Raw genomic sequence first — 13821 nt, 5'->3', positions numbered from 1 at the left:
AATAAAAATCAGCTTTGTTCAGAAGCTTTGTTTAATCCATATAATTACATAGAGGGCGTTGTGTTTCGCACAGATGATTATTACTGTCGCACAACGCGCTTACGCTGTGTGATCAGAGACAGTTCAGAGCATCTTTAGTGTGATTTGACAGCGCGGATTACAAAAAGGAGGAAGAGATAAAATAGCGAGGGGCACAGAGAAGAGACAAGCCAGAGAAAGCGACAGAAAGTGTCCACGAATACTCTGTATAGCGTGTCTGTTGTAAAACTGAACTAGCCTACCACAATAGCACAACGTCTATGCTTCAGCATCTCAGTAGAAAGCATCTAGTCTACGCATCCAGTCCACAGAGCGGACACGACACAAGGCAGGCTAGTAAAGACTGTAGGCTACAGTAATTATGACTATATGTTGTTTTTGCATTTCTTGTCATTTCTCATTTCTTGTTTTCTTTAAAACCCAGAATGTAATATGGCACTTAAATGCACTAAATGGATTTAGTTTTGACATATAATATTATATGCAATGCAAAAATGTAAATTTTTGTAAAAATGAAACCAATTAATTGTTCATTTTAAGAGACCTGTATTATTTTCTCTTTTGTATATTTATTGCTCTTTAATAAAGCAAAAGTATTTCTCCGATTAATCGATGGAATAATTGGTAGAATATTCAATTACTAAAATAATAGCTAGCTGCAGCCCTACAATAAATGCAGGTTCATGACAACAGCTGTACTGTGATCGGCTAGATTGACATTTAAAATGAGTGATCACAGGAGGCAACAAAAGGTTGTTTTCTGAACTTTACTGCCACACATCCCCCAACCCTCACTGGGCAGGTCTGTCATCGTTTCGCAAAAGGTCTGTTTTTGGGTGAGAAAAACACCAGCCTAGTGAGGATAGAGGGCCGAAACAGAGAGAAAAAATATTTATAGAATTTATTGACTTAATGTGGATGTGTGCTATTCTATATACACTATTCATAAAAAACACCGAGTAAATTACAGCCACACAGTATCTTTTACACACATCTAAATGAACTGGAAATGCAGTGGCGTCATGATGGAGCTGTAGCACAACCGAACGCAACGCAGCCGCATCCAGTGACTATAAAGCATAATCGATAAGTCAACTAATTGTTTCACATCTAATGCCTAGTTTTGTCTCACTGATCCTCTCAACGCCATCCTCCTCCACAGGCAGAGGCATCTCCAGCCACAGGAGTAGAGGAACCCCGGCCCTGCGATCGCCCTCTCAGCCCCCGGCAGCGTCGTGCCCAGCAGCACAACCAGCAAGGCCAGAGAGATGGCAGAGATCCAGCCAGCAGACCAGTCTTCACCCCGGCTCCTCAACAACCTCAGGATGAAAACCATGCAGGCTCAGCAGTCCTTATCCTGGTGCTCACTCTGGCCCTGGCCGCACTCATCTTCCGTAGGATCTACTTGGCTCACGAGTACAAGTTTGACTATGAGCTGTGACATACCTCCCCCCAAGTCAACCCCTTCTGCCACCACCCTAACAGAACTACGACCCGCTGAAGTGGAGCCGAGGCGGTGGCTGACGCTGACATTCTGCCCTCCCTGCTTGTCAGCAGATGGTTCAATCTCCACTGAGGGGAAACTTTCATTCCTGCAGGAGACGCTCCACTCACCACAACACCTCCAGGTGTCTTCAATGTGAATTTTAATCTCCAGAGTGTCATGCATTTTTAAGAACGGGAAGCTTTGTTGTGTTTGTGATCAGTTCAGCAACCACACACACACACCACATGTCCCCTTTCATATAATTGTTGTATATCCTAGGACTGCTGCTTGTTCCCATTATTTAATTAAAACTGTAATATGAAATGTCAACAACATGAAATAATTTTTGTCTCAAGGTAATTATTTAATCATGGAAGCATCTGCACAGAGTTTATGTGCTATAATGACTTCTTCTTTATGTGCTTTAATTTCCTGTTAGGTCAGGTCACTCACACCATATAGGGCTCTATTTTAATGGTGCAAGTACAACAAAGTGTTATACCAACATTGTGCATTTCAAGAATAAAACACGAAATGCCAATGTAGTTTAAAAAGTTGGAAAGGAGGCAGTGATGCACAGGATTGATGAGCCCTGGCGATAATCTGACGTCTCCCAAATAAACAGGCAGAATGCTGGGTTATTACTGACCAGTCTGACAGAGGTGTGTGGTGTGAGGTGTGACCTTGTACATCAGAGGCTGCTGATTTCAGAAATACTTTAGTGTACATATGTTTATCAACATATGTGTCCTGCTGCCTTTAGATGGCTGCAGAGATTTAATGAACTGAAGGAGAAGCTTTACAGTAAAGCAGCTGTGGTCAACAGATACAGTAACAGCAATCAATGCAGACTGCTTTAACAACATTTGTGTGTTACACCATGTTCTGTGGCCACTGTAATGTGTGACTGCAGGGGTGCTGTTGTAGAAAGTGTGATAACATCCCTGCAAGTAAGTAGTGAAGAACGTGCCTTGAGGTCACAATTTCTGACACAGGCCATCAGAAAATATGACCCTACAGTAGCTAGGAATAAAAATGTTCCATCCAAATATTGTCAGGTACTTGCCCTTTCTCGCACCCCTTGAAGATTGAATAACATTAATATCATTTAATAATAACAACCACTTGTAGAAGTGTGACAGAATCCTTGCAACAGCCCCTTCTGCGGTCAGACATTAAAGGGGAACTCCACCATTTTTACACATCAAAGTCTGTTTACAGGGCCTGGGGAGTTCTACTGCATATTTGAAAAAAAGTTGTATAAGCCTTTTGTGTCTCCAGAGGGAGCTGTGTGAAGTCTGATAAATGTCCTCAAGTGATGTCACTTAAGTCAGCGTCACTTGGGGCTGAAGACTACAAGTTTGAAAATGAAAGAAATCTGGGGGTGTGGAGTTAAAAAGAAGTGATCTTACCAGACCTCTGTAGCCCACTCCTCATCTCCACTTGAGGCTAGAGGCTCTAGCATAACACACCCCAATCTCTGACTGCACTGTCAGTGGTCGAGTTGCATTTTGGGTAATGCAACCACCAGGTTTTGACAAGGAAGAAGAATGTGTGGAATAAAAAGACAATATCTAGTTCTGCTGCATCAATTTTGATCCTTTTTGTTTTGAAACTGTCCATCGTGAGTCTGACAATGTTATAGGAGTGTAATGCTAAATCAGTGGAGTACTCTGATCAGTGGCCACAGAATATGGTGTAAGACCTGCTATAATCACATTAAACTTTAATTTTAAAGGCAATTTAAATGCATCTACCGATTGGAGAGTGTTTAATTGACATTGTTTATTTAAAGTTTCAAGTATTGTTTCATAATTGCTAGAAAGCTGCAGTTTGCTCTTGTTGACAATTTCACCAAATAGCTAATGTAGTGACTTTGCTCTAGAAACAGACGTGGTTCTAAGACATCTGTTCTAACTACCTGCTTTGTAGCTTTGTACCTGCGCTAAACACCATACCAAAAGCACAAAGAGAATCTCAAGGTCAGGAAAATACTCAAATGTCGGTTCGCAGCTTGCACTGGTCGTTGTGCCTCCACTGAAATAGAGCCCATAGTGTAATAATTGCCAGCAGTTATGTGAAGGGAATGAGTTGACTGATCCAGAATCCGCTAAATACAACATGTTTACTGAAGTACAGCATGAGGGCAGAGTGCTTAGTATGACTCAGGCAATGTCTTTTATTATACCTACACATCGCACAGGGAATATGTATCATTGCTGTTACCTTTAAATAATCCTGATGATGGATTAGGTAATTGTCAGGTCCTAATGTGGGTAAAATACATTTAGCTATCCTTGTCATCTCACAGTTTCTAATACATGTAGCTGTGAATAATCCTAACCACCTATGCAGTGATTATGGGAGTTCAGACGCAAAACGTCTGATTATCTATAGCTACTATAGCACAGGAAATTAGCTTTGTATTGAGATGTTCAGTTGGACAGACTATTTGTTCTTTCTTTCTTGTGTCAGTAGAACCTGAGTTTGATTTAGGATTTTTAGCTCATTCTCACTGTGCTCTGTGTAGAATTAATTTTAGTAGTTGATGTTTTATTCAAAACCACAAATGTAAACCTCATGGTGGCACTAGAGGTTAAGTCAGAGGATCACCAAAGTCATTAGGATACATTGTCACCGCGAATATCTGTACCAAGTGTTGTGCCAATTCATAGAGTAGATGTTAAGATATTTCACTGAATAAGTGAAAACTCTGACCTGTTGGTGGGTCAGGGGATCACTAAAGTCATCAGGATACATCTTCTGGACACAATCTGTACCAAATTGCATGCGAATTTATTCAATAGTTGTTGAGATATGACTATAAAAGAAAAATGTCAGCATTATGATGGCGCTACAGGAAATGTCAGGGGATCACCAAAGTCAGTAGGATTCATCCTATGAGCACCATAAATGCCTGTACAAACCTTCATGGCAATCCATCCAGTAGTGGTGGAGCAACCAACTGATAGACCGACATTGCCATCCCCAGAGCCATGCCACTAGTTTGGTTAAAATAACCCTAAGACACTGAAACTTTACTTACAGGTAAGTAAACCTTTCTCACTTTCTGCCCTATAAACGCACTAAACACATATTTGGTCAAAGTTGAGTTAAAGCATAAGGCTGATGGGGTTTTTTTTGTCATTGTCAACAAATCCTATAAAAATAAAAGTAAACAGCTAAACTACACAGCTTGGGAGAGTAAGACTTATTGTTATCAGTCTCTGGCTTGTTTTTATGATTTAGTATGGTTAAACAAGAGCTGTGGACTTGAGATTAGGATTCAAGTCATAAAATGAGGACTTGAACATCTCAAAACAATTCAAGTGTTTAGGGAGTCAAGTCTCAAGTAAACAAGTCTTGTAGCAGTCAAGACCAACTCAAGTCTCAAGTTTTGACCTGAAAAAATAAATAATACAGCAACAGACAGGCCTTGTATTGCAATTTAGGCCTATGCATTTAAATGACTTGGTCTCACCAATGAAAAAAACAGTTAACAGTTTCGAAAGCAAAATGTCCTAATGTGTCATTTTTATAGTCAGCATTAAGAGATCTGAAAGACTTGACTTGCCACTTTCGAATGAAGAGAAGTCAAGGACTGCAGACAATGACTTCAGACTTGCTTTGACAAGATTTGAGACTTGACTTGGACTTGCCCTCAAGGACTTAAAAACTTTAGACTTAACTTTGACAAGACTTAAGACTAGACTGACTTGTTTTTGACTGACTTGAGACTTGGATTTGTTTTGATTGATTTAAGACTTGACTTGGATTTACATGAAACTCGACTCTATTATTATTATTTTGGAAGACCTGGACTTATGTCACTTGACTTGGACTTGCCCTCAAGGACTTGAACATTGACAAGATTCAGACTTGTTTTTGACTGACTTGAGACTTGACTCAGACTTGTTTTAATTTACTTGAGACTTTTCGAGTGATGTAACCAGCTCCAGAACTAGGGGTATCTGGACCGGCAACATGTGATACTCAAGCTAAACAGCACTGTGGATCAATGAAGAGACGTTGGATCAGAATCAGAATCAGAAATACTTTATTGATCCCTGAGGGGAAACTCTTTTGCTACAGCAGCTCACTATCACGTCAGTGCACACAGGAATAGAAGTACTAAGCAAAAAAAAATAAAAAATACACTATAATACAGGTCAGAAAATAAATTAAGTACCAAGTGGGTATAAGTATAAAATAAAATATATTAACGTCTTAATCAAGACAGCGCCATTTTATTTATGCACATCAGAATATTTCCCTGTTAGTCACTCAATCTTACTTTCCAAACTAATAGAAAAATACATATTTCAATATTATGACTGCATTATATGCACAGATGCATACCATTGTAGTGATCACAATGGGTGAATGTCTCCCAAATATTCACAAACACACTGCGGTACCATTTATGACCCTGTGGAATTCCATTGGAGGGGAGGTTGAATAAAACTTTGCTCAGACCTCCGGATTTGCGTAACTGGCTTTTTCCCCTCTCAAACAGTAAAGGTGCCAATTTGTATACTTGCCAGACAGGACAAGAACTTTTCACCCCTGAGGAAATATATATATTGTCACGCTAATGTACCAGCAGCACCATTTAAAGACAATAAATTGACTCTGGATTAGTTTAACTGAATGAGGAGAGACTAAACACACCACCACTTCTTCCTATCTATCTGTCACACACACACCCTCTCTTTCTTCTCACCCCGATGTGACCTGAGATAATAAACATAACTGCATTCCTGAGAAATAGCACTGGGATATACTTTCTTTCCAGCCAGAAAGAGGTAAATTAAGATCAGTAATCCAGCTAACATTTCCCAGCCCATGTTTTTGTGATGATTCATGCAAACCTGACGTCCCTACAAGGAAACATGAGTTTACCATGTGACATTGCCATCTACCAATGGAGAGAAATGTTTTTCCTTTTTTTTTTTCCTCTTTTATTTGCTAGTGAAATAGCTGATGATAGACAGGAAAGGGGGAGATGACATGCAGCAAAGGGCAGCGGGCTGGAATTGAACCTGGTCAACTGCTGTAGGGACTCAACCTTGGTGTATGGGGCGCGTTCTACCAGGTGAGCTATTGGGGCGCCCCATGGATAGAAATTTCTGTAACAAATAAATGTCAATATCGTGTGTAGGACTGCATTTTCAAATTTTATTAGGTAAGCAAACTAAGTGTTGTGTGACCTTCTGCCACTTTGATTAGTAGCAGTGAATTGATGTTTTGACAGGTAGTTAGTAATACCATGTTAAGTGGTTGAATGATCTGCTGAAATAGATGTTGTTAATCATGTTTCCCTCAATGTTTTATAACCACTATGGTATTTTTTTGTCTCAAATCACGATAGCATGGCCATAGTGATGTTTGAGAGTATGTATGTTTTTCCGCGTAAAACTCAAATTAAATTCACTAGTCAGAAGACTTGAGTAGTCATCTTAAAAGTTTCAAACAAAGGAATATAGTTTTGCGAAACCAACTTAGACTCCAGGAGAACAGCTCGCTTTCCCCGGTTTAACTGCAGCTGTACCCAAGCTGCTGGAATCCAGCCGACTTTGAAAGCAAGAACTTTCTGAAAGAAGCCTACTTAACATCTGTGTTCTAACAAAACAAAGGTTAGAACTGAAGAAACTGAATCCTTCATGTCCCTGAGAACTGTGCCAGCAACATCTTGGCCCAGACCTTTGCCATTGGCCCTGAAACTGCCAGACCCGTTAGGAGACCTCATCGGCTCAGTGACCAACTGCTTTCAAGGAGTCACCTGGGAGCGTAATCTGCAGCTGGGCTCCTAAACGACGGAGTCGTCACAGGCAGATAGGCCTGCAACCCCACTGCACAGCAGACTCAACCCTCCACACAACTTTGGGAAGCCAGCGGGAACATCTCACCTCTACCGGCGCTTCAGCAAGTAGCCAAAACCTCAGCTTTGCTGTGATAAAGAGTTGGTGTCGAATAAAATATGTTAATTCCCATTTAGAAAAGTTAATTGCCCTAGCGTTACGTTAGTGTCTCACCATTTTTGTTTTAATAATCAGATCACATACTTTGCTTCACTATTGCCACTGAGTAAGGTTTATCTCACCATTCAATATCTTTATTATTATATCTGTTTGTTTATTCTTTTTATCATATACTTATCATTAATCCTTCATTTATTCAGTTATTAGATATTAGGCTATAAATAAATGTCATTTATCAGTAAGAAGCTGTCTGTGTGTTTTCTTTGAAAAAGAAGACAGAGGTCAGTCTATCAAAGAATTAAATTCTTCTTAAGAGACTGATCAATTATGATCAAGTTATTAATTAATTTGGTTTATTTTCCCTGTTTCCAGGGTGGCGCCACAGTGGACAAGTGCAGTTATTTAATATTAAAGTAGTTCTCCCCTACACCATGTTCATCAAAAAGTAAATTATGTGCAAAATAAAATAGAATTTAAAAAAATAATATATTGGATTTGTCCATTTTATATTATCAAAATTCTAAATGCATAACAAAATCAAAGAATTTGGACATTACTGCATCCTTATCCTTACCCTTATCCTTACCCTTATCCTAATATTATCTATTCACCTATACTCATACTCTGTTGGCAAGATGCACAATTCAGTGGCGGCGACCAAACAGAATAGAGCTAATAGTAAAAATCATTTGGAAACACTGATAAAGTGGTAAGACATTTTTAGCAACATAAAACCCCATCTCCACATCATAAACCATTAATGTGAGATGCACAGGATTACATCTACAACCTTGCTTTATTGAATGAAGCAGGCTAACTAGCACCTGTATTGCGTTTGTGACTCTCTGCAAATTCAGTCAATTAACTACAGACCAAAACGATACATAGCTGTCACAATTGCCCCAAGACACAACAATGCAGTTTCTGAATCATCCCCCTTTGTGTAAGAATAAACTAGAGTTTGCAACATGTTTTTACAGTACCTGTGGATCAATGAAGAGACACACAATGGATTAGCATCTTAATCAAGCCAGCACCATTTTATTTCTGATTAGGTAGGGCTTGAAGGAAATTCCAGTCTCTCAACCTGATCCGCATGAGCGCTAGGGTGCCATCTACTGACCTGGTGGTATAAATCCACATTGCATTTAAGTCGACTCTGTTAGAGTAGTTCTTAATAGTAATATCTAAAAAAATAGGGGGTGTCTGTTTTGTATTAAAACACAACTTTTTCCTCAATCTCCGGACATTTAGAACTAAACTAACAAAAGAGTGTCAAGTAGTCAAGTGAGGTATAGCAATAGTCTGGAAACTGTTTTACTGAAATGGCAATGTCTTCTGTTCAGTCAAGTCTTGGCTGGTTGTCCTGGCTGCTTGGCTCTGTGTGTGTGTGTGTGTGTGTGTGTGATGATTCCTTTGTCTTTATGGTTTCTTTTGTACATGACAGTCCTTTTCATCATGTTCAAATGATAAGTCATGTATGCATGTGGAGGTTACAGTGCAGTACACGGAGGATTCGGTCCCCTGTATCTACTTGAACTCTGTATACAGGTCCATCTCCCAGTCTCTCAACAATGCACTGAATGTTGTTCTCCCAGTAAGCACGAAGTTTGCCCAGACCACCTTTGATTATAGTACTTTTTTCCTTTCACTGAGCACTTCTTGCTATTTTCTGAGGCGATCCTGTATACCTCCTGCATCTGAGAAGCCCATTTCTTTGCGTATTCCTGTCTGTTCTGCGACTGCTGCTCAGGTTCGTGATCGAACAGCAAATCAATGGGCAACCACGGGGCTCTGCCAAAGAGGAGAAAGAAGGGCGAATAGCCTGTCGCTTCATGTCTAGTACAATTGTAAGAGTGGACAAGATGTGGAAGGTGGTCTTTCCACTCTGCTTTCTTCCCCTCCTGCAGAGTGCAATGCATCTGAAGACGTGTCCTATTTAGGAGCTCGATGGGGTTCCCCTGCTGGTGATAGGGGATAGTTCGAGAAAGGGTCATTCCAGCCAGCTTTTGAGTCGTTGCAATAGGCTGTTGTTGAATTCCCGGCCCTGATCATGATGTGGTTTTTGCAGGTCCCAAAGCGTGGAATAAAAAAAGTTTTTTTCAGCTGCAGTTTTGCCCGACTTGTTCTTAGTTGGGTAGGCTTGTGTGAGGCGAGTAAAGTGATCTACCAGGATTAAGATGTATTCGTAGCCTCCTTTACTCAGCTCGAGGTGCAGGTAGTCAACCGAGATGAGCTCAAAGGAGGCACTGGCTGTAATTGTGCCTTCTCTGGGATGTTGGGTCACTCCTGCTTAGTACATGGTGTAGCAATATAAGCCTTAAAGGCATTAAACTGATCAGGGGGAATTACCTTAATTTGGTAAGAAGAAGGAGCAGATTTACCCTCACTTCCGTCTATCAGAGGAAATCAGCGAGTGGTATTAACTTGTGTAAACAAAGGAAACCATTACATGGACAAACTTTAATATTTACCAGTGAAATCACCTTTATGGACCATTCAGCAACTGAGAAGTTTGGAAAGTCAGAGGAGATTGTTGGGAATTATTGTTAGGACTTAATCATCTGAAGCAATTTATATATCATACCTATGTTGAAGGGAGATCCTAATTTTGATCTACATTTCTTAATTGCTCTTATTAAGCTAAAGCATCAAACCCAATATCACAGGAAAAGCATTTTTGTTTCACCTGAGTTTTAGTTGACCAGGGGAGAAGTTGCTCTGGGCGGGGGGAGGAGAAGCAATGCTGTTTCTCTGTGGGGAGCTCGGAGGCATGCTCGGATGTGTTCAGTCCCATGGAGTTTCTCTGTCTTGTGTGGAGCTCCTATCAGCTTGCATGCTTTTGGGCATTGTTGGTCCCGCGTGGCAACTTCAGCTTGAGTCAGCCATCTCCGTTCCTCTCACTCTCAGGGTGATGAGGTTTTCTTTACAACTGCTTGGCCTGGTTGTGATGGCAACGCGTGCATAGCATCTGCCAGGTGATGACTGAGTTCTAAAGTTCGTTACAGTCCTAACGGTGGTGTAGTTAGGACACAGGTGCTGCAGCTAGACTAGAGCAGGCTTTAAGCTATAAGCAGCAACTTAGGAGAACTAACAGAGTTTCTGTCTTTAAGAGTTAGTTAGTTTTGCATCTCCCTCTCCATCTGCCTGTCTCTTTTTCTCTGCAGGCACCATGTGGCTGGGTGCGTAGGGTCCGGGGTTTCTTCTTTTCTAACCTTTTGTTGTGTTAGACCACAGAACTGGAGCACGCTTCTTTAGAAGGCTTCTTTCTTTCAAAGTTGCTGGACATCGGTGGCCTCCAACTTGTTCTGTGCTCTTTCGGTTGCTCTGCGGGTCAGTTGAAGCAAACTGGAGTCTGTCTGGTGAGACACGAGAGCCTTTTAAGTCAACAGTCTGCACTGAAAATGAGAAGGTCTTCAAGGGAAGAAGAGAAGGGAGTGGACAAAAGGCTTGTTTTATAATCTTCTCTAAAAAGGGGCGGGGCATTTGGTATCCACGGCGTGAAACTTTACTCTTCCTGGTACACAATATTTATCCCTTACTAGCCCTATAGAGTCTAACGTGTTCCCCCTACAAGGATATATATGCTTTTCTTGCCTAAACATGTGAATTCTAAACCTTACCTAAGTCACGCTGGAATTAGGAGGTCACATGTATTACATTTTAAGTGGAGACAGCCTGTCTGTTACATCTACATCTGAGACAAAGAATGCAATCTACTGTCTTTGAGTGTTTAAGTAACAGATGTTCCTATCTACACAGCTGTTATGGGCCCACTGCAGGAGACAGCAAAATTAACTAATGCTAGAGACAGAGAGGTCATTTCATTTCTAGGTTTGCAAGTGACCCCAAGCGTGACATGTGTGACCTGAACCTCACCTGACACCCACATTAGGGCCCTCTAAGGAAATTTCCTTCACAAATACAAGTTAGTGTTCCTTGTATTAGGCTATAGGAATGTGTATTCCCTGTCTGTGTCCTCCTCTAAGGGGGAGAGGAATGCAGGAGAAGTGGAGGCAGTCACACACACTGACACGTCTGCCCCTGAGAAACATTGTTTCAGACAAAGTGACATTTCACCTTATTGCAAGGTAGGATTAATTCATTTTCAGTTAGGTAAATACTTATTCACATTTCCTGTTTCATTAGCTATTAAAAGAAACTAAACACACTATATTGTTCTGTGCTTGGACCGATTCTATTCACCTTATATATGCTTCCTCTAGGCAGTATTATTAGAAAGCACTCTATAAACTTTCATTGCTATGCAGATGATACCCAATTATATCTATCGATCGAGCCAGATGAAACTAACCAGTTAACTAAACTTTAAGCATGCATAAAGAGCTGGATGACCTGCAACTTTCTGATGTTAAACTCTGATAAAACTGAAGTTATTGTACTTGGCCCAAAACACCTCTGAGACACATTATCTAAAGATATAGTTACTCTAGATGGCATTGCTCTGGCCTCCAGCACCACCCTAAGAAACCTCAGAGTTTTCTTTGATCAGGATTTGTCCTTTAACTCCCACATGAAACAAACTTCAAGGACTGCCTTTTTTCACCTACGTAATATTGCATCAGGCACATCCTGTCTCAAAATGATGCCGAAAAATGAGTGCATGCATTTGTTACTTCTAGGCTGGACTACTGCAATTCCTTATTATCAGGCTTCCCGAATAAGTCCTTTAAGACACTCCAGTTGATCCAGAATGCTGCGGCACATGTACTGACAAAAACTAGGAAAAGAGATATTTCTCCAATATTAGCTTCTCTGCACTGGCTCCCTGTAAAATCCAGAATAGAATTTAAAATCCTTCTCCTCACCTACAAAGCTCTTAATGGTCTGGCACCATCGTATCTTAAAGATCTCATAATACCATATTATCTGACTAGAACACTGCACTCCCAGGTTGCAGGGTTACTTGTGGTTTTCTAGAGTCTCCAAAAGTAGAATGGGAGCCAGAGCCTTCAGTTATCAAGCTCATCTCCTGTGGAATCAGATCCCAGTTTGGGTTCGGCAGGCAGACACCATCTCCACATTTAAGAGTAGGCTTAAGACTTTTCTCTTTGATAAAGCTTAGAGTTAGGGCTGGCCTGGGTGAGTCCTGAACCATCCCTTAGTTATGCTGCTATAGGCCTAGACTGCCGGGAGACTTCCCATGATGCGCCTCTTTCCTCTCAACATCTTCTCTTTCCTGTAGTTTTGTGCTTACTCGTTTTTCTCCTCTCTCCTTCTGTCGCTTTCAGCAGGTATTTCTACCTCCGGAGCTGCAGAGACTGGATCTGTGGTTGTGGGCCACCTGATGCCCCCGTGTTCCTGCTCGACAACTGCTACTACAGTTGTTGTTATTGGTTCTGTTACTGATGCTGACATAATTTTTCTTATAGCATCGTCATTCCTATTATTACTAATTTATTAATATGAACACTACAATTACCATTCTACTATTTAAAAAATAATAATTCTACGTGGTCTTTGCATTGGGCGCTATATAAATAAAATGGAATTGAATTATATTAATTAATATTATGGTTAAGAAAACACGAAATCAATTTAAAATATTCTTTAAAACATGTCATTAGAGCCATTTGGTGCCATTACACACAATGGTGAGTCATATATAAGTTTTTTTGCCTCTTTATTCAAATGGCAATGCGTTTTGCAATTGGCAATTCAGTATGCAAAGTGGCAATGCAATCTTCAATTCAGTTTGAATTATTATGATTAAAAATTTAAATGAAAGCTCAATCAATTGCATTTCATATTGCCATGATTTTTTGGTCTCTTTATTCAAATGGCAATTCATTTTGCAATTGGCAATTCAATATGCAAAGTGGCAATGCAATCAATTCAATTCAATTCAATTTTATTTATATAGTGCCAGTTCATAACAGAAGTTACAGTGGTGTGAAAAGTGTTTGCTCCCTTCCTGATTTCTTATTTTTTTTGCATGTTTGTCACACTTAAATGTTTCAGATCATCAAACAAATTTAAATATTAGTCAAAGATAACACAAGTAAACACAAAACGCAGTTTTTAAATGAAGGTTGTTATTATTAAGGGAAAACAAAATCCAAACCTACATGGCCCTGCATGAAAAAGTGATTGCCCACCTGTTAAAACATAACTTAACTGTGGTTTATCACACCTGAGTTAAATTTCTCTACCCACACCCAGGCCTTAGTTAAGGTTAGTGTTCATGACTCCACCATAAGAAAGAGACTAGGCAAAAATGTCCTGCATGGCAGAGTTCCAAGACGAAAACCACTGCTGAGGCAGTGCTAAGGCTCATCTCATTTTTGCCAGAAA

General features: G+C 40.3%; 1 protein-coding gene across 1 annotated transcript in view; it reads left to right on the top strand.

Moving 5' to 3' along the window:
* The window catches only part of ube2j1 (ubiquitin-conjugating enzyme E2, J1), a 79197-nt gene extending 74480 nt beyond the window's left edge, over positions 1-4717 (top strand). The window contains exon 9 of the mRNA XM_044170118.1: positions 1202-4717. Coding sequence (XP_044026053.1) covers positions 1202-1480 — 279 coding nt within the window. The 3' untranslated portion in view covers positions 1481-4717. The remainder of the gene's footprint in view (positions 1-1201) is intronic.
* Positions 4718-13821: the final 9104 nt, after the last annotated feature.

The sequence above is a fragment of the Siniperca chuatsi genome, linkage group LG16 (assembly GCF_020085105.1).
Source record: "Siniperca chuatsi isolate FFG_IHB_CAS linkage group LG16, ASM2008510v1, whole genome shotgun sequence".
Taxonomy (NCBI): domain Eukaryota; kingdom Metazoa; phylum Chordata; class Actinopteri; order Centrarchiformes; family Sinipercidae; genus Siniperca; species Siniperca chuatsi.
This window is presented reverse-complemented; position numbering and strand designations above follow the sequence as displayed.